Source organism: Eublepharis macularius, chromosome 15 (assembly GCF_028583425.1).
Source record: "Eublepharis macularius isolate TG4126 chromosome 15, MPM_Emac_v1.0, whole genome shotgun sequence".
In the NCBI taxonomy this organism is placed as follows: Eukaryota; Metazoa; Chordata; class Lepidosauria; order Squamata; family Eublepharidae; genus Eublepharis; species Eublepharis macularius.
The window spans coordinates 12317973-12344017 of record NC_072804.1 but is presented as its reverse complement, the minus strand read 5'-3'; the positions used below and the strand labels follow the sequence as shown (position 1 = coordinate 12344017).

The following is a 26045-nucleotide window of genomic DNA, read 5'->3' as shown; positions in this document are numbered from 1 at the left end:
TTATCAAGAATTGACATGATCTGGGCCTCAAAAGACTTAGCGTTATGGACTAAGGAGGTAGAAATAATGCCGATGGTAGGCTCAGATCACAATCCAATTATGTGGAAACTAGGAAAAAGGAGAAAAAGGAAAGCATGGAGAATAAATGAGGACTTGTTACAGGAAAGAGAGAATATGGAAATATTGAGAAGAGAGACAAAGTTTTTTATACAATATAATGTGAATAAAGAAGTACCAACCAATAAAGTTTGGGATGCTTATAAGGCGGTTATAAGGGGCATACTAATGGACTTAAATGGTAGAGCAAGAAAGAAGAAAGAGGAGAAAAGACAAGAGATTGAGGAGAAAATAAAAGCCAAAGAAATACAGCTAAAAAAGAGACCAGGGAAAAAGAAATTATACCAGGAAATTAAAATATTGCAAGAGCAGCTAACAGCAATGAGTAATAAAGAATTGGAGTGGAATCTTAAAAGACTGAATCAAAAAGCGTTTGAGGGTGCCAATAAACCTGGGAAGTACCTGGCATGGCAATTGAAGAAGAGAAGGGAAAAGAAAATAATAAACAAAATTTGTGAAGACAACAAAACGTATCTGGAGCAGACTACCATTAGTAGAGCCTTTTATAAATTTTACGCTAAGCTGTACAATAAGAAAGAAGTAAATAAAGAATCAATAGCGACATATTTGGAGAAAACCAAACTTCCAGAAATCTCGGAAGCTTGGAGAAATAAACTGAACAGTGAAGTAACTGACGAGGAAATAAGCAAGGCAATACAATCCGCAAATCTAGGAAAGGCGCCAGGGCCAGATGGACTTACGGCTAAATTTTATAAGACAATGGCTAATGAACTGGCACCATTCCTAAAAGAGGTGATGAATGGAGTTTTTAGGGATCAAAGGATTCCAGATACTTGGAGTGAAGCGAACATATCATTGATCCCAAAAGAGGGCCAAGACTTGACCAACGTGAAAAATTATAGACCTATATCGCTACTTAATAATGACTATAAAATTTTTGCGAAGATATTGGCGGAGAGACTGAAGGGATGGCTCTCGGAAGTTATAGAAGAGGAACAAGCAGGCTTTTTGCCAGACAGACAAATAAGAGATAACTTAAGGACAGTGATCAATGCTATTGAATATTATGACAAGCGTTGTGATAAAGAGGTTGGTTTCTTCTTTGTTGACGCTGAAAAGGCGTTTGACAATTTAAACTGGGACTTTATGTTTGCCACTATGGAAAAGCTACAATTGGGAGAAAGATTCATCAGAGCAATCAAGGAAATTTACAGAGACCAGACTGCAGCAATTGTGGTGAATGATGAAGTGACTAAGAAACTGACGATTAGTAAAGGAACAAGACAAGGTTGCCCGTTGTCTCCACTGTTGTTTATTTTAGTATTGGAGATTCTGATGATACAAATACGACAAGATGAGGAAATTCGTGGAATAAAAATAAAGGACTATTCATATAAGGTCAGAGCATTTGCGGACGATATAATGTTAATTGTAGAGGACCCATTGGAGAACATGCCAAAAGTGATAGATAAGATCAAGGAGTTTGGAGACTTGGCAGGTTTTTATATCAACAAAAAGAAGTCAAAGATATTATGTAAAAATATGACTAAGCAGAAACAACAATTGTTAACGGAAACAACGGATTGTGAAGTAACAAGCAAAGTGAAATATTTGGGAGTTGAACTGACTGCAAAGAATATAGATTTATTCAAAAACAACTATGAAAAACTATGGACTCAGATAGAGAGAGACTTGATTAAATGGAATAGACTGAATTTGTCATGGTTGGGCAGGATTGCAGCAGTTAAGATGAATGTGTTACCAAGAGTAATGTTTTTGCTACAGACAATACCAATCATCAGAGACTCTAAACAATTTGAAAAATGGCAGAGGAAAATATCAGATTTTGTTTGGGCAGGCAAGAAGCCTCGAGTGAAAGTAAAAGTATTACAAGATGCAAAGGAGAGAGGCGGAATGCAACTGCCCAATCTGAGACTTTACCATGATGCAATCTGCCTAGTTTGGTTGAAAGAGTGGATGACATTAAAGAACAAGAAACTATTAGCCCTAGAGGGATATAAAAAAATATTTGGATGGCATGCATACCTATGGCATGACAAAGTAAAGGTCAACTCGATGTTCCTGCACCATTTTGTACGGAGGAGTTTATATATAATCTGGAAGAAGTACAGAATTTACTTACAAGAAGGAACTCCCTTGTGGGTGGTTCCATATGAGGTGATAGATCCGAGAGCTGTTGATAATGAACAACAATGTTTAACGTACAAAGAAATAACTAAAACTGAAGCATCTAAACTTAGAATAAAGACGCAAGAGGAACTATCACCTAATTACGACTGGTTCCAGTATAGACAGATCAGAGACTTATATAACTCGGACTCTGTAAAGGGGGGTATACGAACAGAGAACTCGGAACTAGAGCAGACCCTTCTTAAAGAAGACAAGAAAAGAATATCCAAGGTATACCAAGTACTGTTGAAATGGTATACCGAGGATGAGACAGTTAAAACACAGATGGTGAAATGGGCTATAAATTTTAATAAAGAAATAACAATGGAGGCATGGGAATACTTGTGGAAAACTACAATGAAGATAACGACATGTACTAATATTAAAGAGAACATTTACAAAATGATCTATCGTTGGTACATGACACCAAAGAAGATTGCGCTAGGGAATTTGAACACTTCTAATAAATGCTGGAAATGTAAGAAGCATGAGGGCTCCCTCTATCATATGTGGTGGTCATGTGAGGTAGCCAGGCAGTACTGGGGGGAAATAATAAGAGAAATGAGTGAAATTTTACAATTTCAAATAAATAAGAACCCAGAACTCCTGCTACTAAACTTGGGAATGGAGGGAATTCCAGCCCATCATAGGACGTTAATATTTTATATGACAGCAGCAGCTAGACTTCTGTATGCGCAAAAATGGAAAGTACGAGAAGTGCCAACTATTGAAGATTGGATCTACAAATTGCTGTATATGGCAGAGATGGACAAGATGACAAGAAAACTGAGAAATCTGGACTCAGGGCAGTTTAACACAGATTGGGAGAAGCTGAAACAATATCTGGAGAAGAAATGGGAGGTGGGAGGAAAACTGTGGCAGTTTGAGAACTACTGAAGTATAATAAAAGTATAATAGAGGGGGGTGACTTTACCGGGGGAGGAAGAGATAAATGTGAATTTATAAGCAGTTAGATTAACAGATTGATATATATATAGACATATATAGGTTAATAGATAGAATATTGATAGAAAATAATTAATGATAAGGTTTAAATATAAGGATTGAGTAACCAACAATATTTTCTTTCTTTGATAAGATTCATATAATGCACCAAACTGAATGTACAGAAGTGTCAAATTGATTGATTATGGGATGAGCTATATAGAATTACCATAAAAAGATAGAATGAGTAATATATAGAGAATAAGTCAAATTGTTTGATTTAAATGTAAGATTTTTATGGTTTATGATATATAGGTTTATGATACATAGAAATATTTAAAACTGGAAAATGGGATAAATTGTTTATCCAAGATGGAAACAAAGACTTACAGTTTGGGTATATAACAAGAAAAGTAGTTAAGGATGTACTGCTTAATATAATGGAGAATGTATATTTGTTTTAGATAGAGGAATTTAATAGAAGTAAGGGAAAAGGGACAAAGGGTGGGAAAGCTGTTGGAAGTCAACAAAAGGGGGAATGGGAGGGGGTTAGAAATGAAAAATTTGGGGAAAATTGAATGTAATGTAAAAATAACAGATTCTAACCCAATAAAAAAATTTTCACAATCATTTTAAAAGTACTTTATAAATCCTTGAAATTTCCTTTTTACCTTCTTGAAAAATTACGTCTTCTAATTCTGAATTCTCCATTCTTATTCCTCCTTTCAAACAGTCCGAATTGTAAAGATCTCTGATCTATCTATATTGAAACCGTCCATAACATGGAGACAGCTCTTCTTCTGTTTTTATTCTCAATTTTGAAAATTCTACTCGAGTTATCTCCTTGTGGGTTAAACATTGCTGCTCATTATCAACAGCTCTCGGATCTATTACTTCAAATGGAACCACCCAAGAAGGAATTCCTTCTTGTAGGTAATTTTTATACTTCTTCCAAATTGTGAAGAGGCTTCTCCGGATATAGTGGTGTATAAACATAGAGTCTGCTTTTACTTTATCGTACCACAAATATGCATGCCATCCAAATGTTTTTTTGTATCCCTCCAAAGCCAATAATTTGCGGTTTTTCAACGTCATCCATTCTTTTATCCATGCCAAACATATTGCTTCGTGATATAGTCTTAGATTGGGCAGCTGCATTCCACCTCTCTCTTTAGCGTCCTGCAATACTTTCATTTTCACACGAGGTTTCTTGCCTGCCCACACGAAGTCCGATATTTTCCTTTGCCATTTTTCGAATTGTTTGGAGTCTCCGATAATTGGAATTGTTTGTAACAAGAACATCACTCTTGGCAATACATTCATCTTTACTGCTGCAATTCTTCCCAACCATGACAAATTCAACTTATTCCATTTTATCAAGTCTCGCTCTATTTGTATCCACAATTTCTCATAGTTATTCTTAAATAAGTCTATGTTTTTCACAGTTAGTTCAATACCAAGATATTTCACCTTGTTTGTTACTTCACATTAGTTATTTCCATTAGTTCTTGTTGTTTCTGTTTAGTCATATTCTTACGTAGTATCTTTGACTTCCTTTTATTTACATAAAATCCTGCCAAATCTCCAAATTCCTTTATTTTCTCCGTTACCTTTGGCATGTTCTCAATTGGGTCGTCCACCAAACTCTGAGGTTTTGATTTAAAGAAGAGTTTTCTGCTGTGGTTAAAGCCTTGGAAAGAATCTTGCTGTTGAACAATGCAGCGTGTATCTGTTGCGACAGTCTGGCTGCTTCCACTGCTTGCAAATAAGAGAGAAGAATGCACTTGGACTTCCGGATCAGAGCTGCTCTCTTGTGCTGGGGACTCCCAGCCATATCTCTGTGCCTGGAGAACATTTTTTCCCCCTCCTGTCTTATCAAAACAGTACAATCTCTGCAACTTGAGTGTTCCATAATTTCATTTGCTTTTGCAGGCCTCTCTAGTCTCCTGCCCATATTCCTTGCCTGCTTGGGTACTGGAGGATTGGCACAGGGTGCGCTGCTGGTAGAAGAAAGCTTTAAAAAGAAAGTTGGGAAGGCACAATGGCTGCAGGGATTGCGTAAAGGCACTAGGCAGTCCCCTCAGGCACTGGAATTTTTTCATGAAATTCTGTTACCGCAAAAAAGAGGAGCAACTGGATTTCAATCCAGGAAACAATTGCTTGTTAGAACATAAATCACTTTTTCTACACAAAGAATATTACTAATGAGTTATGAGAGTAGCATGCAAACAGTAAACTTTATGGTTTGTTGCCAGGATCAATAATTAACTTTTATTTTCCTTTATTTAAGCATTGCTTCTCCTTTAAAAACAATCAGTTGTACAAAGGTATGTTTATATAGAGGCTTTTAAGTACGTACTTAGCAGTAGTTTTACATTGGGTGTAAAACACTTCGTTCTGTCCCTCTTCATACTGCTACCATAAAACCATATCAAACAGTCATCTTGCAACGTGGCTGTAGGGATCTTGCCCAGGAAATTTACACAAGACTCCATTATTTGGTTTTTGAAGCTTTAATGTAAAATCGTAGTATCATGATGTAACAAAGGCTTTGTTAGGAATAAGGTACATAAGAAAAGCAGTTACACATATACTAGAGATAACTAGTTTTCCTCCCCCTTTGTGGGGGTGGACATTCAGGTTCAAGGCTTATCCGCCAGGCTCCCAGCTGCACAACCTAACCAGAACAGCCCAGCGGCACCCCACCACCACCACCCTTGGCCCCAATGGCAGATGCCGACATCTTGACAGTGGCAACTACAGTCGTATTTAGTTAGCCTATGACTTGTAGCCCCCTGACACTGGCTGGGATTGTTGAGTAACTGCTAAATTCATGTGTAGAACTCTTCACATGCTTGCAGGGCTGGTGCCAGAGGTTTTGGCGCCTGCGGCGGCGTATGCATGCTCTGCGCGCGCGTGCGCGCGCCATGGACTGCGTGATGACATCATCGCAGACGTCATCACGTGCCGCAGGGGGGCTGGGCGGCACGTGGAGGACCGCTGAGCGCAGAAGCTGTGAGCTGCTGCTGGAGCGGCGCGCGGAGGCTGCTCTGTGTGCTGCCCCAGCAGCAGCTCACAGCTTCTACGCCTGGCTGGGGTGGAGGAGTGCGCAGAGGAGCTGGGGTGGCTGCAGTAGCTGCAGCCAGCCAGGTAGCCCCGTGCTCCTGCCGCCACATGCCCCAGCCGAGCGCAGAAGCTGTGAGCCGGGGCTGGGGCGGCGCGCAGAGGCTGCTCCATGCACCACCCCAGCAGCAGCTCACGGCTTCTGCGCCCGGCTGGGGCGGAGGAGCGCGCAGTGGAGCTGGCGTGGCTGGCTGCAGACCAGTAGCTGCAGCCCAGTCATGCCAGCTTCGCTGCGCGTGCCTCCACCCCCAACACCCCCTCCAGCGCCCCTCCAGTGCCCGCGCGCCCGAGGCCACCGCCTACCTGGCCTCCATGGGCGCGCCGGCCCTGCATGCTTGGTTCTAGTGTAAAGGCAATCTAGTACAAAATGTGTTGCGTGTGTATCATTTAGCAGCCACAGGAACATCTGGCTCTGTGGGAACACCCTGTCACCTGAGTCGGAAGCCTTGCAAGCCGTGGCTGCCCTGCACGAGTGGGAAATGGCCCAGGAAGCCCAGCAGTGTTGACTAAGATTAAAAGGGAGCATGCTAGAAGCTTTAAATGTAATTAATAACAAAGAGAGCATTTCTAAAAAAGGGGAATTGGTTAAAAATTGAAAAGGAGAACTAGGATTAGTTTCTTTCAAAAGCCTTGGAGGTTATTTAAGGCCATCACAATAGTTGTTCAGATCAGATGTATGCCCCAATTAATGAAGGGAGCAAAACATTCTGAACGTATGCCAGGCTGTAGAGGCCAAGGAAGCTATAAATTATAAGATGGCTTCCTCTAAAAAGAGGGACTCTTGTTCACAAGAATTTTAAGAAGTGTAAACTAACAACAGAGCAAACCAAGGAAGAAGTTGCGTTTTGAAGTACAAAAGGTATAATGTGTGGTAAGAGCCCTCTAAGATCTTTTTGATTTCATATTTGTAGGCACTTAATGAAAAATGGCAGAAGACCCAAGAGTTTGGCTGGATCTATCCATGCAGCAGAATGAGATTGTTAGTGTGTTGTGGTGATATTACAGATTGTAGCACGGCATACTTATAGACAAGGGGAAGCAGAGATGCAAAATTGCTAGGAATTTTCAAGCCATGGGGGGGAATGGAGGTTTCTGTGGCTTTTCGAGGAGGAAGGGAGAAGGAAATTTGGAGAAAAATTGAAATATATGCAATACTTAGGAGACCTAGACTGATTTTGTATTATCTTGTATCTTAAAATATAAAATAATTTAGCATTTTTATGAAAGAACAAAATGTGCTCTTAGAGTAACACAGTCTTATCTTTTGGGATGGGAACAGTGAAATCCTAAGTAACATATCAGGAATGATCTATGAGCTAACCAAAAGAAGCTGAATCCCATTTTCAATTTGCCCATTTTGACAAGCTTATAAATACTGTGATGAATATTTACTGGTTTTCCCTCTAATGCTTTTATCTTTGTTATCCAGACTTTTGAAGTGATTGGTCAAGAGCACACTTGGAGGGAAACTTTGAGCCTGCATCCCTAAATTCTGATTTGGTTAAAATGGGAACTCCCAGACTACATGATAATAGACGGAGTTGGGTTGTCAAGAGCCTGATATGAACAGGCCCTGCCAGGCTGTACCAAGATGTTGCATCTTGGATCCATTCCTAGGATGGGAATGTTGAGGATGGCAGTGTTGAGTCTCTTTGTAAGTATAGGATTATAACAACAACAACATTCGATTTATATACCGCCCTTCAGGGCAACTTAATTCCCACTCAGAGTAGTTTACAAAGTATGTCATTATTATCCCCACAACAAACACCCTGTGAGGTGAGTGGGGCTGAGAGAGCTCCAGAGAGTCGTGACTAGCCCAAGGTCACCCAGCTGGCTTCAAGTGGAGGAGTGGGGAATCAAACCCTACTCTCCAGATTAGAGTCCCACGCTCTTAACCACTACACAAAACATCAAGATACCTTTTCATATTTCTTGTCAGTATTCTACCTAAAGCCATCTGTCTACTGATTGATCCCAAGTATCTGTACTTTCTAGGATTTATGTTTAGTTATTAAAGATTTAAAAGATCATCTGCCCAGCACTGAAAACCACTGGGTTATGTTGACTAACTCGGTCAGCCCTGAATAGGATCAGAGGAAACAGAAACAGAAAAACCTATTGCTCACCTCCACTGGCACCTTTCTGAAACTTCTGGTGAGCAAGAGACCCAGGATAGAAGCATAAAGGGAGAAGGGGGAATTCTCTTGTTGGTGGCTGTTCACCTACTGGAGTAACAACCATGAACAAGGGAAGAGGGGAGGTTTGGGAAGGAAAGGCTTTTTTTTTTTTTAAGGGGAGAATGGGGTCCCCTTTGACTGCCCATCATTTCTATCATATTCATCTTAAAACTGTTTGACATTATTATGAAAGGACAAAATGTGCCAAAAAGGCCATGCTAGGAATGTCAGCTTCTGATAACTTTTGACATGTTAGGCCATACTAGGGTTTGTGGGACCTATTTGGATAGGGGCTGTAGGAAGGAGGGGGATTGGGTGACAATGAGCAGGAAAGTCAACTGAATCAAACCCATTTTAATGAATAAAATACTGTTTTTAAAAGCATTTCACTGATGCCGCAAGAGCAAACATTTCATAGCACTTTCCCTCTCTATTCATTACAATTTCCAATTTCGCTTTTAAGACCGTGTTGTTTTTAAAGTCCTGGTTGGGGAGGGTGTGTGTCCTCTCCCTAACTTCTTGGGCTTTCCCCATATGCAGTTACATCCATAAGGGCTACAGTTTTCAGTGTCCCCCCCTAATTCTATGCAAGTAGGCCTCGCCCTGCTTCTCCAAGTGGTGAGAAGTTCCAGGGAATAACACCTAACCTAAGTTGCATTCTTTGGAAGGAAAGAGTACCATAGTCTTATTTACTAAGTATTGTTATTCGTTTTGTTGGATGATGGCCTGAGACCCAGTGAAGAGAGTTCAAGTGTATGAGACAAAACCATTTATAAAGACCAAGGTTGCAATGTCTCTAACAGTACTTATCTCAGCATGTGAGAGGTTTCAGCTTATTGTCTTCAGTGCTTTTTATATTTTTCCACTTGTAAAGAAACGTGTGTGTTTTTGTGTGTGTATGTGCGTGGTGAGATTTTTAAAAAGGTAATTCCTCCTTGAGGTCTGAAATAGAGGCGGGCATGAACCGAAATACAAACCAAAATTCGTCATGAACTGGGCCAGTTCGTGGTTCATGAACCAGTAGTTCGTGGGAGCTCATTTCTCATGAACCATGATGAAGTGTAGCCTGGTTCATTTGGTTTGTATTTCAGTTCATCACTGCAGACAGCTTGATGCCGATGAATCAGTTTCCTAGATAACGGAGCGGAGATGGGCTCTCTGCAGACCTTCTGCTGACCCTCATCAGATTGGAGGGAGGTGTCCAGTGGGGTGCCACAGGGCTCGGTTTTGGGCCGGTACTTTTCAGTATCAATGATCTGAATGAAGAGGTAAATGGGCTACTCATTAAATTTGCTGATGATACCAAATTGAGAGGCGTGGCAAACACCTAAGAAGATAGTTAAAATTCAACAAGACCTGAATACTCTGGAGAAGTGGGCGGTTGTGAACAAGATGCAGTTCAACATAGATAAGTGCCCAGTATTACATCTGGGCCACAAAAATATGAAGCACAAATACAGGATGGGGGATACACTTCTGGGTAGTAGCGTATGCGAAAGAGATCTTGGGGGTAAGAGTGGACAGTAAACTAAATATGAGCAGTCAGTATGATGTGGTGGCAAAAAAGGCAAACTCAGTCTTGGGTTGTATCAAAAGGTCCATTTCATCAAAATCGCAGGAGGTCATAGTCCCTTTCTATATTGCCTTGGTCAGGCCTCATCTGGAGTACTGTGTGCAGTTCTGGAGGCCTCACTTCAAAAAGGATGTGGACAAAATCGAGAGGGTGCAGAGGAGAGCACCGAGGATGATCAGGGGTCTGGACACTGAGGTCATAGTCCCTCTCTATATTGCCTTGGTCAGGCCGCATCTGGAGTACTGTGTGCAGTTCTGGAGGCCTCACTTCAAAAAGGATGTGGACAAAATCGAGAGGGTGCAGAGGAGAGCGACGAGGATGATCAGGGGTCTGGAGACTGAGCCCTACGAGGAAAGGCTGAGGACCTTGGAATGTTTAGTTTGAAGAAAAGGAGATTGAGGGGGGACATGATTGCTCTCTTTAAATATTTGAAAGGCTGTCATTTGGAGGAGGGCAAGGAGCTGTTCCAGTTGGCAGGAGAGAATAGGACCCGAAGCAACGGGCTTAAATGATATGCAGAAAGGTACCGGCTGGATATTAGGAAAAGCTTTTTCACGGTCAGAGTAGACCAAAGGTGGAATCAGCTGCCTAGGGAGGTGGTGAGCTCCCCTTCACTGGCAGTTTTCAAGAAGAGGCTGGATGAATATTTGTCAGGGATGCTTTAGGCTCATCCTGCATTGGGCAGGGTGTTGGACTAGAAGGTCTGTATGGCCGTTTCCAACTCTCTGATTCTGTGAAGTGACGTTTTCATGAAGTGACGTTTGCAAACTGGGGGCAAGTTCGTCAAAGTTCGTCATTCGTGAAACACGACGAACCACAAACTGCACGGTTCAGGATTTTCCAGGTTCATGCCTATCTCTAGTCTGAGAGAATGTGTCTACTGTTTTTCTCCTTTCTCAGCCTGCTCCCCAACTATTGTCTTTGTTTTGTTATAAAACAGATTAACACATGACACTTGCTGAACAGAAAAGGCCTGTAGGATTACTTAGATTCCAGTTAGAATGTTCATGTTTTAGCCAATTTTTTACCTCGTTGTGTACCCGTGTCATCTAAAAATGTGACTAGAAAATTAAGAATTAGGAACAAGTTGTGAGGCATTGGTTCATTTGTAAAGGTACAAGTGTTAGGTGATCAGGGTTTGGTGATGAATGCTAGGAGCACTGCAATGCTAAAATTTCCCTGTATATTTGCAAACCCATTCTTGTTTTCAATTCCATCATTGTTTTCATAAGACTTACTGGCAATATGGGATTTATGCTAATTTCATTACAAGGAATGCAAAGATTAATTTCTCTAGAGGTTCAAATAGAGTCCAATTTTCCTCCTGGAACCAGAACAATAAAATTCCTTCTATGTCCATTTCCTGTTTGGGACAAGTCCAGGTGCTGCCTTTTTGCTTTTGACAAACAGAGGACACACTGCTGCTTCCGTGTAAAAAGCTGTCAGACTTCTTTTAATGCTTGCTAAAAATTAGACGTGCATGCTCTTACGTAGGAGCTATGCGCCTTGAAGGACATACTTTAAAACAGAGGGAAAAGTTGGTGTGCCATTTTAATTCTTCCATCACCTTTTAGAGGGGTTAATTTTGTTTGGTGTCCTTTCCAGTGGGAATTATCAAGCAGGAGCTTGGACTGGACTTCCCTTCCCTGGATGGACAATGTCATTCATCATCATTGGGTTGGGGAACTGGGAGTTTACACAGGTGATGGAAATTTCTACTGTGATTAGTTGAGCCCTGCCATATGAGGCCCACTTGCTGGTCTTCCCTGCCCTCTTTATCCTGCTCTGTTTTTGGTCTTCCATCGCCAGTTTTGACATCTCTTTTACATTTTATATTGTCAAGGATGTTTACGAGCACATATATTGGTGAGTTTGAGTTTGTTTGTTTAAAAAAATGACAGCAGAGTATTGGGCACTGAAATTTAGGTGAAGGCTATCTCGTTCATACCACATCTAAAGCCATAGTTTAGTGTTGTATTTTTTGAACTGTGGTAAGTCCCTGAGGGCGACTGAAGTTCTGAGAACAGAGGTTGGAGATGGGGTGGGTGGGCAAAGCTGAAAATGAGTCTTTGAGCTCACAAGTGCAGTGGTAGAAGGCACAACTGTTGGCCCTTTTAGTTGCAAGAACTCTTTGACCTAATTTTCTTTTACATCCCTAGTTTATTAGAGAAGACATGAAATACAAAGATGCTTCCAATAAGCACAACCACTTGCACAGGGAAGACAAACACATAACCATTGAAGATCTGTGGAAACGCTGGAAAACATCTGAAGGTAAGGCACTTGAAACCTCTCTGTTCTCATAGTGCAAGTATTACTACCATCATAAGTGAGCATAGGTGGGAAACAGCAGGAAAAAAGTCTTGTCACTGGCTCCAAGTCTGTTGGTGGACACAACAAAACCAAAGGCTCACAGTAGCTAAACTGATCCAGTGGAAACTCTGAATAGTAGTCAGGTACTAATTTTTGTTAGGGTTTGCCAGACTGCCCCAAACATTTCATGTTCTCCAAAACTCGTCATCAGGCTGTATATTTTTTAAAAGGAGGGGGTGGTGGTGGAAGAAAGATGCTTCAGGCTGCAATCTTAAGGTTTATTACCTGCATTCTATGTAAAATACTATGCAAATTTTACTTGGTAGAGATAGAATGAGTTTGTACCTTTGGCCTAAGAAAGAGGGAGGAGGGCAATTTACTTCTCTACACAGATAAATTCTTGTGCCATCTTTCAGAGTAATGGAACGATCTAGCCAAATTTTGGAAAAAATGAAGGTGCTAACAATTTATAACTGATTTTTGCATATCCCAAAACATACATACATACATTCTTCACATATTAGGGGTGCGACTACAAGCGTGGGCTGAGTACTATATAAATGTTTAATACAAATGTAGCTATATATCTGAAATCATGACAGGGAATGACTGTTAGAAATAGCAAAAGTAATGGCAGTGGCAGTCTAAAAAAGAGAATTCTGTGTAAAATAACTGCAAGCAGCCAATGTTGTAAGCAAATATAAAATGTTAGACTGTACCACTCACATAGTGAAAAGTTGCAGTGGAATCCATTTCCACAATTTTTGGAGTCTGAGTGAAATTGTAACTGCTCTAACCATTCAGTGATTAAAAAAAATATTTTAGTGGATTCTCCATATGTAAACTGCCATGACCAAGCTGCAACATGTATTTTCAAAATAAATTTTAGTATATTTTCTGTCCTGAAACATATGGAAGTATCTTTCCCGTATCAAAGCTAACTAACCCTTAATTTTGTGTGTGTGTTGGGCCTAGTTCTTGGTTTGTCATTGGAAAAAAACACACTGTAAATGCAGACTTTTTTATTTTGCACCTTAATGAATATTGCACATAGATCATCATTGATTGCCTGTTATAATCAAGTGTTTTTATTACTCAAAATTTAATTTTATTTGCTTTGTTCTGTAAATGGGATCTTGTTGGACCAAGTTCCATGAGCATTCCAAACAGCCAGATGAACATAACCTATGGTTTAAATTTCAGGAATTGACCTCCAAACTAGGTCTGTAAACAAGTTCATTTGAGATGTTAACATTATTTTAGCCTTCTGTTATAAATATCGTTGTGCAGCTATATTTATATCATTTCATAATTACTTTTGCCATGCAAGCCTGCGTTTTGCTTTGGGCCACGGAAAACTAGGATGGCGGTAGAGAATATACGATTTTCTGATTTTGCCTTGCAGTGTGTTTGTCTCCACAACAACCTTGTTGCTATGGGCTTGGTTCCCCTCCCTGCCCCACCATTTGGATAGCTGCAGCATGTAAACCAATTATTGGATTTAAGATGCTGGTGTAAAGGATGGTGTCAATAACGCCAACTTCCTTGAGCTTGCCTGAAAAGAATTTGTGCATGAGGGTCACAAGCCATAAATAGGACTGATCATGTCTGAGCCGTACTCAGAAATGCTGCATCATGATGTGTCTGTTCTTTGATTAGCTTATGTCAAGGCAGCAACTTGTTCTTTTTTTTTTTTAACTAACAAAGCTTCAGGAAGGTTCTCAGAGAATTAATACTCTGTGTGTGACAATATAGCAATATCCTGAACCACTAGTTTGGTGGGATCTCAAAGCCAATTGTGCCCTGATCTCAAGTAGATCACGCCAGTGATGCCATCTCCATTAAAAAAAATTGTGTAAGAGAGACTGGAGAGAGAGGGAGCGCTGTTTTCTGATGACAGTTATGAAAAGGAGGAAGGCCAGCGGGTGCATCCTTAGCTTCTGCACCTGCCAAAATTCCCTCTTCATACAACTATAAAGGGACAGGATGTCTGCTCCTGTTATCACCAGTGCATCCTTACTCTTTAAAAAAGCAAAAGGACAGATACATGGTGAAGAATTACAAGTGGGTTTCCTACTGTAGATCAGGTTAAAGGGCAAGTTTGAAAGCCTTGGAGACTACTGTCCTAGAGAGAGTAAAAAGAGATAAGGGGTGTGGGTTGAAGAGATACAGGAAGATAGCAGATGTCAGCAAAGAGGTGGATGGCAAGTGTCTCAGTGCAGTACTACTCCCACAGCAGGTAGAGAGAGGGCAGTGAAATACTGCGGGGGGCTGAGCGAGAACAGAAGTTGGGCTGCTGAAGGAGCGGCTCCAAAACAGAGCCTGTGCTCGCACACACCTCCTTCTGCCCTCCTTTCACTTTCCCATGTGCTGAACAGCTCCAGCTCAATCTCCAGCCATCCCACCCCCCCCTTCTTCTGCCTACTATTGGAAAGTTGCTGGTTGCCAGAGAGCTTTTCCCACCTCATTATTGTCACATAGGTGGGAGGAGAGGCAAGAATATGAGAAGCTGGAAAGGAAGGAGAAAAAGAGAAGGATGCAGTAAGCAGGAGCTGCCATTGGGGATGGCAGGCCTTCAACCCACTTCCAGAAGCTTTGCAACCCACTTATGGGTCCTGACTTACAGGTTGGGAAATACTGATCTACCTGTCAGACCTGGCTAGGGGATTCTCTCAGACTCTCCACCACATCCAACACGGTTGTATGAATTAAAGTTCTTTATTCAGATAAAGCTCCCTAGAAGTGCACTGATACATAGAGATTGCTCAGAATGCTGAAGTACAGTCTTCCCTTTTAGGTTATGCTCCAGTTCCCCTCCCCCAGCCCAAACAAGTCAGTTGAAGTAAGCGAAAGTCCTGCAAAAGATGCCCAACCAAAGTTCCCACGTCTGGTTCCCACACATTACCAGCTGCACTGATAAGGTCTCTTAGCAAAGCATAGCTGAGTACAGTGAAGGAAGCTACACTACAGGAAGAAAGCCCATCCCCCCCAATGCCTGACATTATCCCCCCCCCCAAACCCTACATCTATAACAGGATCAGCCCTCCCTCGGTTTCTCCGGATAATGTTTGTGAAAAGCTTTGATGAGTCTTTTAGCTTGTACATCTTTAGCTAGCACCCACTCATTTTGACCCTGGTCAAAGTACTTCCATTTTATCAAGTAAAATAGTTTTCCTCTTCTCCATTTTGAGTCCAACTCCTCTTCCACTTCATGATGAGGTTATCCATTCCCAAATTCGATTTCTAGAGACTGTGTCAAAAGCTGCTTTTAAATCAACAAATGCCGCGATATCTTGGTGATAATTAATGTAACACCTTAAAAATTGCTCCAGGACTTGATTAACCCATTCGGATTACCCATCAGTCTCAGGATGATATGCTGAACTCAGCTCTTGAGTCATGTCTGTTAATTCCATCAGCTCCCGCCAAAACTTCGCAACAAATTGTAGGCCTCGATCTGTTATTACTTTGTCCGGGAATGAATGGAGTCTTACTACATGCTACATGAACAATGTGGCCAACTTTTTGGCTATTGGCAACTTAGAACACGGAATGAAATTGACTTGCTTGGAAAACAAATTCGCCACCACCCAATTCACTGTTTTTCCCTTGCTTGACGGGAGGTCACTGATGAAGTCCATGGATATTACAGACTGGGGGGGGGGGGATCCCAGAAGTTGTAGTAGTCCTGGAGGATCCTCCCCTCTTTTTGCCCATTAAACAGGTCTGACACATGGATACATATTGTAACACATCCTTCCATATTCCTGGCCACCAAAACTGTCTTTGTATTAAGTACAATGTTTTAAATTACCCAGATGCCCAGCCAACTTGGCATCGTGACAGTGTTTTAATATCTCTCCCCATAGACCCTGCAGGATACAAAGTTTGTCGTTCTTATACCAACAATCATTTCCCCCCTTCTCTAAGCCCTCCGGCCAACTTTCCTCCCCCTCCTTTTCCAGTTTTGTCTTAATTTTCTGTTCATACTCCGGAGGGGGGGGGGGTGAGAGAAGGGGGAAAACAGTTTGCCTTGGCCACTTCGTTTCTGGTAAGCACGGCCCCTCCCAACTGGGCGGGGGAAAACATTGTGTCCATCACTTCCTCCCTCTAGATGTTTTGTTGGGGAAGGCGGGACAGCACATCAGCCAGGAAATTTGACTTCCCAGGGAAATGTTCAATCACAATGTTGAATTGTCAGAAAAACTCCACCCACCACAGCTGCTTGGCTCCCAGTCTGCAAGGCTTTCACAATTCCTCCTGATTTCTATAATTAGTCCATACCTCAAATGGCACCTTACCCCCTCCAGCCAGTGCCTCCACGTGCTTAGGGCCAGTTTGACCGCTGTCACCTCCTTATCCCACACTTCCCAGTTTCTTTTGGCCTCAGAAAATTTCTCGGACACATAAGCACAGGGGTGCATTTTCCTTTCCCATCCTCCCCTTCCTGCAGGAGGACTCCTCCCATGGCAACATTGTTCGTGTCCACCTATATCACGAATGGGCGGCTCTCATCGGGATGGTGCAGCACAGGTTCAGAGGTGAAGTGAGCTTTTAATTCCTCAAAGGCCGCTTTGCATGCCTTAGACCAGGCTAGTTTAGCGCTTGGTTTCACTTTCCCAGCACCTTTCCCCTTAGTTTTTAGTAAGTCTGTAAGTGGCAAGGCTACTTGAGCAAAAATTTTTATGAAGGGTCGGTAGAAGTTAGGAAATCCCAGAAATGGATGTAGCTGCTGCCTTGTTTGAGGGGCTTCCCATCCGAGTACAGCTTCCACTTTGGTCAGATCCATCCCTAAGCCTCTCCCTGATAATCGACACCCCAGGAAATCCATCTCCTCTTATGAAACTCACACTTGGACAGTTTTACATACAGTTTCTGTTGGTACAGGGTTTTTAGCACCCCCTGCACAAATTTCACATGGGATTCACAATACTCTGAATGCGCCATCATGTCATCAAGGTAAATGATCACTCCTTTATAAAGGTACTTGTGGAGAATTTCATTAATTAAATTCATAAACACCCCAAGGGGCCCTTGCAACCTGAAAGGCATGACTTGATATTCAAATTGCCCCAAGGGGTATTAAAAGCAGTCTTCCATATCCCACTCCTTTATTCTTACTTGGAATTAGGCATCTCGGAGGTCCAGTTTTGTAAATATTTTCCCTTGAGCCGCTACCCCTAACAAGTCTCTGATCAACGGGATGGGGTAGGCATTCGACATTGAGACCGCATTGATTCCTCTATAGTCTGTGCACAATCGCAAGCCCCTGTCCTTTTTCTTTCTGAACAGCACAGGGGTGGCATGGGGGGAGCTAGCTGGCCAGATGAAACCTCGTACCAGGTTTTTATCAATAAACTTATGCAACTCCACTCTTTCTCCCGGGCTCCTGAGTAAATTTTCCCCTTTGGCAATTTAGTCCTTGGGATCAGCTCGATTGTGCAATATATTGCTCTGTGAGGAGGTAATTCATCCTCCGCCGCCTCCTCAAACACTTGACTTAAGTCCTGGTATTCTGGAGGAATGCCCTCCCTCTTCTCCATAGTTAAATACACAGTCTCTGGGATGAGGGGAGGATTTTGGCCCCGCTTGTCATCCCAGACATGTTTTTGGCAAGCTTCAGAAGGAAAACACAGCTCCCCAGCCTTCCACCTCACGTAGGGGACACCAGGGGAAACTTGGTGGCGGGGCTGACCACAAAAGTCCTTTCCTCCCAATGTCTCCCCAGTCCCACTGCGGTGATCTCTGTTTCGTAACTAGGGGGTCCTCTTCATCACCATACTGTCCATCTGTTCTAAGACTAGGGGCTCAGGTCGCTTCGACACCTGCAGCCCCAACCCCATCACGAGTGCAGGAGCAATCAAGTCTGCTGCACCCCAAGTCAATCAAGACCCTTACCCTGATGTTCATTCCCCTCCATGGGTTTAACAGGGTGACTAATATGAAAAACAATGCCCCCTTAGGTCTCACCCTTTGCAGCACTGGGACTTCCGTGACCTGCCGGCTGGTGCCCTTCCCAGCAGGTCACCGCTGTTTTCTGTCGGTGATTTCGGCTCCTCTTTGTCGTCTGACAAGGGATCTTCACTTGCAGTATCCCTTCCTTCTTCTGGCTCTGCGACTGCTGTGGCGGCTTCCTTCTTGGAAGAAGGTCGAGGTCGCCCCGTTGAGCGCCTTTCCAGTAACCCCCTCGGCTTTGGCTCCAACTCCAGGCAACTTTTACCTTCACCTGGACACTTGACGGCAAAGTGGCCCATTTCCCCGCATCTCAAGCACAGCCCTTGTCTCATTCTCTAATCTCTCTTGCTCAAGGGAATGTTGGTTCATGGCCTCCCTTGGTCCTGGGGTCAGGCATCCGCCAGTCCTTTTCACTGACCAGTTTGATGCTGGAACTTCAGCAACTTCACTATTTGTTCCCGATTTTCAATCTCGCAAGCCAGTTGGATCCAGCCCAGGAGGGTTTGAAGGTCATTTTTGGTCACCAGCTTGGGGTTCAGGCTGACCCAGAAAAACGCGCCCTCCGTCCAGTCTCTCAGTTTAACCGCATACTCTCAGAATTCCGCTACATATTTATTTATTTATTTATTTATTTAATCCCATTTCTAGACCGCCCTCCCCATCAGACGGGCTCAGGGCGGTTTAACAACAGTTTAAAACAGTAAAAACATTATAAAAACATTAAAACATTATATCAAAACAATTAAAATTGGCGCGTATAAAATATTAAAATACAGCATTTTCCTGCATGGGTGGTGGAAGATCTTCAGTGGTATTGCCAGCAAGGGGACAGCCTAGCCCCCACCAAATGCCTGGTGGAACATCTCCATCTTGCAGGCCCGGCGGAAAGATAATAAATCCTGTCGGGCCCTAGTTTCCTCAGACAGAGAGCTCCACCAGGTTGGAGCCAGAACTGAAAAGGCCCTGGCTCTGGTAGAAGCCAGGCGGACCTCCCTGGGGCCAGGGACCATCAGCAAGTTCTTAGTGGCTGATCGAAGTGACCTCCGGGGAACTCTCGTACTGGACGGTTGCCCTGCCTTATCTGCCTCAGGCGGGTTCTCAACCTCTCCTCCTTGAGAGGGCCCTCATATTGCTCCTTAAGTGCCTGGATAAACGCATCCACAGTCCCCAGTTCTGGGGCTTCCATTGAGTGTAAAGTCACATACCATTTAGCTGCTGCACCTCCCAGCCACAAGCCAATGTAGCTTACTTGGCTCAGTTCATCTAGGAACGTACGGCTTCATTCTTTTAGGATCTCCCCCACTTGCACCAAGAAATAACCCAATTCCTCGGGGTCTCCATCAAAATGGGCCTTCCAGTTTATGCCAGGTCAGGGGTGGCAGGTTCCAGTCCTGTGGGACCCTTGTCCATCTCGTGTGTGGCCTTGGGGCGATGAGTGGTGCTGGACTCGCTGGGGGAACAGGTACAACTCCAGCCAGGCCCCCCCTTGGTTGGGAGGCCTCACTGGTGTCCCCCTCAGCCTCCGTGGGTGCACGCATCTAAGTACAGTTTGTGCATTCTGTCCATGATTTCCAGCATTGTTGGCTTGACCTCCTCCATCTCCTTGCACATCTGCTGTAGGTCAAACACTCCACTCAAATCTTGGGGCTCTCCATCCTCATCATCCACACCTACGCCCTGGTCCTCCATTGTGGTGAGGTCTCCCTCCTTGACGTCCTCTGTCTGGGTCTCTCACTGAGGTGCCAATCCAAATAGCCCCTCCTCGTCCTCCAGGTCTCCTCCTGGATTCTCTGGCTCAGAATGCGGAAGCAAAGTCTTCCCCGAGAGATTATAGGAGAGGCATCTGGCTGCACTGGATTCATCTGGCTGCACTGGATGAATACAAATCCCCTGGGCCGGATGGGGTGCACCCAAGAGTGCTGAAAGAACTTTCTAGAGAACTTGCAGAACCCCTGTCCATCATCTTCAAGGCCTCCTGGAGGACTGGGGATGTGCCACAGGATTGGAGAAGAGCGAATATTATCCCAATCTTTAAGAAAGGGAAGAAGGATGACCCGGGAAACTACAGGCCGGTCAGTCTGACTTCTGTGGCTGGGAAGATATTAGAACAGATTTTAAAGGGATCAATCTGTAAGCATCTGAAGGACCACTCAGTGATCCGGGGAAGTCAGCATGGTTTTGTTCCTAACAGATCTTGCCAGACCAACCTGGTTTCCTTCTTTTGATCGAGTGACCAGCTTACTGGATTGGGGGAACTCTGTTGACGTGATTTATGTGGATTTCAGTAAAGCTTTTGATAAGGACCCCCATGACATTCTGATGGGCAAACTGGAAGACTGTGGACTGGACTATAGGACAGTTTGGTGGATAGGGAACTGGTTAGAGGACTGCATCCAAAGAGTGGTGGTCAACGGCGTTTCATCAGATTGGAGGGAGGTGTCCAGTGGGGTGCCATAGGGCTCAGTTTTGGGCCCGGTACTTTTCAATATTTTTATCAATGATCTGGATGAAGGAGTGGAAGGGCTTCTCATTAAATTTGCTGATGATACCAAATTGGGAGGGGTAGCAAACACCCAAGAAGATAGAATTAAAATTCAACAAGACCTGAATACTCTGGAGAAGTGGGCAGCTGTGAATAGGATGCAATTCAACAAAGACAAGTGCACAGTATTACATCTGGGCCACAAAAATGAGAAGCACAAATACTGGATGGGGGGATACACTTCTGGGCAGTAGTATATGTGAAAGGGATCTTGGGGTAAGAGTGGACTGTAAACTGAATATGAGCAGTCAGTGTGATGCGGTGGCAAAAAAGGCTAATTCAATCCTAGTTTGTATCAAAGGGGCCATAGCGTCGAAATCGCAGGAGGTCATAGCCCCTCTCTATACTGCCTTGGTCAGGCCACACCTGGAGTATTGTGTGCAGTTCTGGAGGCCTCACTTCAAAAAGGATGTGGACAAAATCGAGAGGGTGCAGAGGAGAGCGACGAGGATGATCAGGGGTCTGGAGACTGAGCCCTACGAGGAAAGGCTGAGGGCTTTGGGAATGTTTAGTTTGGAGAAGAGGAGGTTGAGGGGGGACATGATTGCTCTCTTTAAATATTTGAAAGGCTGTCATTTGGAGGAGGGCAAGGAGCTGTTCCAGTTGGCAGCAGAGGGTAGGACGCGAAGCAATGGGCTAAAACTACATGCACAAAGGTACCAGCTGGATATTAGGAAAAACTTTTTCACGGTCAGAGTAGTTCAAAAGTGGAATCAGCTGCCTAGGGAGGTGGTGAGCTCCCCCTCACTGGCAGTTTTCAAGAAGAGGCTGGATGAATACTTGTCAGAGATGCTTTAGGCTGATCCTGCACTGGGCAGGGGGATGGACTAGATGGTCTGTATGGCCACTTCCAACTCTATGATTCTGTGATTCTATGATTCTAACTAAATAGCTTTATGATTTTATAAAACATAGTTTGCAAGGCTTACATTTTCTCTGGAGACTGTATTGAGTTCAGGGTGATGGAGGTGGAAACCTATGACTAAGTCAGATTGTGTTTCATGATCTGTTTTGGATTGATGCTTCAGGGAAAATGCTCTTTGAGAGGTGAAGTTCAGCTGTACCCTAGAAGCTTAAGAATAATATGGGTTTTGCTATTGAGATAGGTGTTAAATAAAACCAGTTGGCTTGGGAGCCCATTCACAGGAAGATGTAGTTTTTACATAAAGCACCACTCATCAAACAGGCATGAGAAAAGAAGGGCAATTCTTTTATATATATATATTTATTTTCGTTTATTTAAAAAGAATGTTTATTTAAAAAGAAAAGATATAACAGTAGAAAGTGCATAAAAACTTAAACAAGCACTACATTTAAAATTAGATTAAACTGAGAGAAAAATGCAACCAGAATATATAACAACGCAACTTTAATTATATACTAACTCTCTTTCCCTCTCCTTGGTTACTTACACCCAAACTTTGATTTCAGCTATTTTAATTAATCATTTCCATGTATTTTATCTTCTTATCTATGCATCAAGTTACCTTAATTAATCTTAATTTTAGCCTAAGTAGTCAAAAAAGGAGAGCAATTCCTGAAGCGCGTTTCCCCCTCCCACCATCAAAAGCCTTCACATCCAAACCTTCAGTATGCCACTTGTTTAGCTGATGCTATCTAGGTAGGATGGTAGCCCTAGTTGTCTTGGCCTGTTCTGATTCCAACCAGATGAAGTTTTCAGTTACAGTTTGCTGTGAACAAGAGATGCTGTATGATTCAGATGTGCTTCAGAGGATGGAAGTGGTGCGTCTAGTCCTACCCAGTACACAGTAAGGCCAGTTATTCTTAATGATAGGGATCTTTGCTTTCATTTGCATGGGCCTCATGCGATCTTTGGAAGTGCACAGCTTGGAGCTTTCTACCAGGAAAGTATGTGGGTGTTGACAGTTCTGCACCATAGGTTGCGCAACTTCTGGAAATACAGGCAGCAAGATTAAGTGTCTGAACAGTACCGATTTGTTAATCCTTGCAAAGTCTCCCAACAGATTCCACAGTAAATTAATTTTCGAGTTAATAGAGTCTGCACTGTTTAAGAAAATAATGACCTCTTGTATTACTGCTTATTTTCCGTCTTTTGCAAGATTGCCTACTGTGATTTATGCTTTTAATTCATACTGGATTTTCATTGAACTTCATGCATTTCTGCTTTTCTCAGAATTCTAACCAAAAGTAATAAGGGTGGGGTTATGTAGATAATCAAATCATAATCTGCTTGCATCACATTTTAAACCTTGCAAAATAGTCTTTCAGTTCAAAGGCAGTAACACAGTATGGAGTCCACACGTGTTCAAGGGCCAAAATGGATGATGTCCATAATATCAATGAAGACTGGTGTAACCAGCAGCAGGTTCTGCTGGAGTCTCAATTCAAAATATGAGTGTGGGGGGGGGGGTAGGGATGGGAAAATGGGTTTCCACATTAGTTTTGGGGTTTCACTTGTGTGCAAGTAGCTTCTTTACTGGCTGATTGTGTGTTTGCAAGCGTGTGTATGTTGATAGAAGCCATGGGGAAGAGTGCTTGTCTTCAGTGATGGACTAGTATAACCCCTATAGGACCTGTGGCTTTCATTTCCTCTTTCAAAAGAGAAATTCTGTTTGATTTCTTATTAATTTATCTTGAGGTTTTTGGGTTTTTTTTTACCATGTGCTAGTGAACTTTCTGTTTATACCACATGATGGTGCTCTATGCACCCTTTTATAACTTCAGCTCTTTCAGTCTTACCTACCTCACAGGATTGGAGTGAGGATAAAAATGTAGACAGTATAGTGTAATTGTCTGGATGTCAGACTGAGTTTACTGGCACCTCTTCCATGAAAACTTCCTGGGTGATCTTGGGCCAGTCACACATTCTCAGCCTAATTAACTTCACAGCATAGTGCAGATAAAATGAGAGAAGACATCAATATAAACTGGTGGGCAGAAATGCAGCAGTGAGAAGGGTGGGAAACATCCCAATTTTACATGACTGGGGAGTGATGGACAGGACTGGCTCCAGCTCTGCCTCTCGAAAAACAACCAATAACAACGAGGGAACTGCTGGGCCAGAGACAGTCGGGGTCCATTGGGGACTCCAACTGGGGAGTGAGAAGTGGAGAGAAGGGTTTTGGACGCTGCGGAGAGAAGGCAGCAGAGATATTTGCTGACTGATTACAAACATCTTCTGTTCCCTTTTTAACCCCAGTATATTTATGAGTTTAAAACCATTCACTCCTATGTTCCATCTTGTAAATAAAGTTTATTTTAATTTTGTTTAACCCTGGCTGGCTTAAAGTTGTTGGCTGAGGGAACATATCACACACAGAGACCTCAAATGTTCTAGTCATGTTAAAAGGGCCAAATTTAAGAAAAATCCTAAGTTCCCTTTCCCCAATATCTCTGGGCAGTAGCTGAGTGAGGGGAAGTAGAGGGAATGGGCCACCTGTCTGGTGGAGCGTCTGAGAGAGGAGATCCTGGGTCAGGGCTCTCTGCCTGATAATAGAGGTTTGTCTTTGTGGCTTCCATGCGTCTCACATTGGGATTGCGCATGGGCAAGCCAGCCACAGAGAAGATTTCCAGAGCCTTCTAGAAGTCAAGGCGCGCCCCTTCTCCCTTTATCGCTTTCCCACCAAAAACATCACACTACTAGGAGGAGGTGCCCTATTCCCTCAGATCTCTTTTTGCCACTGCTGTTGCTGTTCTCTGCTTTTTCCTCAACTAATCCTTGAAGCTGAAGGGAATTAATTCTTTTAAAAGTTTTAAACCATCAATAAACATTTTAGAGAAAAATAAAACTACGTTTAAACTACATTTAAAGAAGAAAAGTGTCTGTCTTTCCCTTCATCATTATGGCTCAAGAGAGGCCTCTTCAGGATGCTGGAAAAAGCCAGTCTGATTAAAGGCACCTGACCCCTTGGCTCTGAGGGGAGAAGCCTGGAGATGTGGCCTGGCAGAGCCCTCGGCTCCAAGGCTCTTTCCCAGAGAACAGCAGTGGCAAAAAGAGAACTGAGGGAATAACGCCCCTCCTGGTCATGTGATGTTTTTGGCGGGAAAACAGCAAAAGGAGGAGGGGTGCTCCTTGTCTTCTAGAAAGCTCTGGAAATCTTCTCCTGGCTGGCCTACACTTGTGCATTTCCCAGTGTGTGCCTTCACACAAGACCACTCAATGATCAACAGTTACAGGTAAATGCAACCCTGTTGAATTCTTAAAGCTGAAGCCAAAGTTACAACTCTTTTATTTAACATCTCCAGTCATTCTCCGGTGGTCCTAGGCCTGGGGCAGTCCATACTTCCAGGATATAGCTCCTTCTCTCTGAAAGCAGGGTCAGTCAGCTGATTTTGATCCCAGGGGGGAGGGGCTTGTCCCAGGGATTGCCAGTCTTTCCGGCCCTGCCTTCCGAGCAGGACGTCTTTGGCGGCATTCTACAGAGCACAGTAATCCAGGATGAAGAACAGTGTTGAGCTCACAGGGGAAGGGAGTGGCTCGACTACCCCCCATATCGCTTTGGAGCAACGGTGAGCAATAGAGCTGATGGCCCTAGGTACTCCTAGGTTCCATGACTGCAACTGCAAACTCCTGCCAAGGTCCCAACCTTTGGGCTGGGAGGAACCTCCCCCCCAAGATGACCAGAGGGTGTGATTTTGAGTCCATGGTAGTCTGTTATGGAGCCCAACAATCTTGACAACTCCCACAGGTTTGGAAGGAGCAGACCCCAGCAGCAGCAGCAGAGTTGCTCCAATCCCAGTGTCATGGGGCTCAGTGAAGAAGAGCCTTGTGTAGCCAGCCAGGCCAGCCCTGATGCAGCTGAAGCTGGTAATCAGGAGGAACAGCTGCTGGCAGATCAGAGTCCACGGCCAGCAGCTGAGCCAGCGGCCCGGACACCCTACAGCCAAACACCACTGGTGAAGCCCAGCCACCAGTTGCCCAAAGTCCGCAGTCAGTAGCTGAGCCAGAGGCACCAATGCCCTCCAGCTCTAACACCACGGGTGAAGCACAGCCAAGGACACCCAGACCTCCAGCTTCACCCAGGGAGCGCCGTAGGCAAAAGCAGCGGGTGGAGCTGCAGGAAAGGTGGCAGAGTGCACGGAAGCTGACTGCCAGCTCAGCCTACCTATAAAACCCTGCCTATAAAACCAGGAGGCATGGAAGCAACACGTTGGAATCCTGCTC

At 43.5% G+C, this 26045-nt stretch overlaps 1 protein-coding gene across 1 annotated transcript in view; it reads left to right on the top strand.

The window, feature by feature from the left end:
* STIM2 (stromal interaction molecule 2) overlaps positions 1–26045 on the top strand; it is a 159420-nt gene that overhangs the window by 94967 nt on the left and 38408 nt on the right. The window contains exon 3 of the mRNA XM_054998854.1: positions 12249–12363. Coding sequence (XP_054854829.1) covers positions 12249–12363 — 115 coding nt within the window. The remainder of the gene's footprint in view (positions 1–12248; positions 12364–26045) is intronic.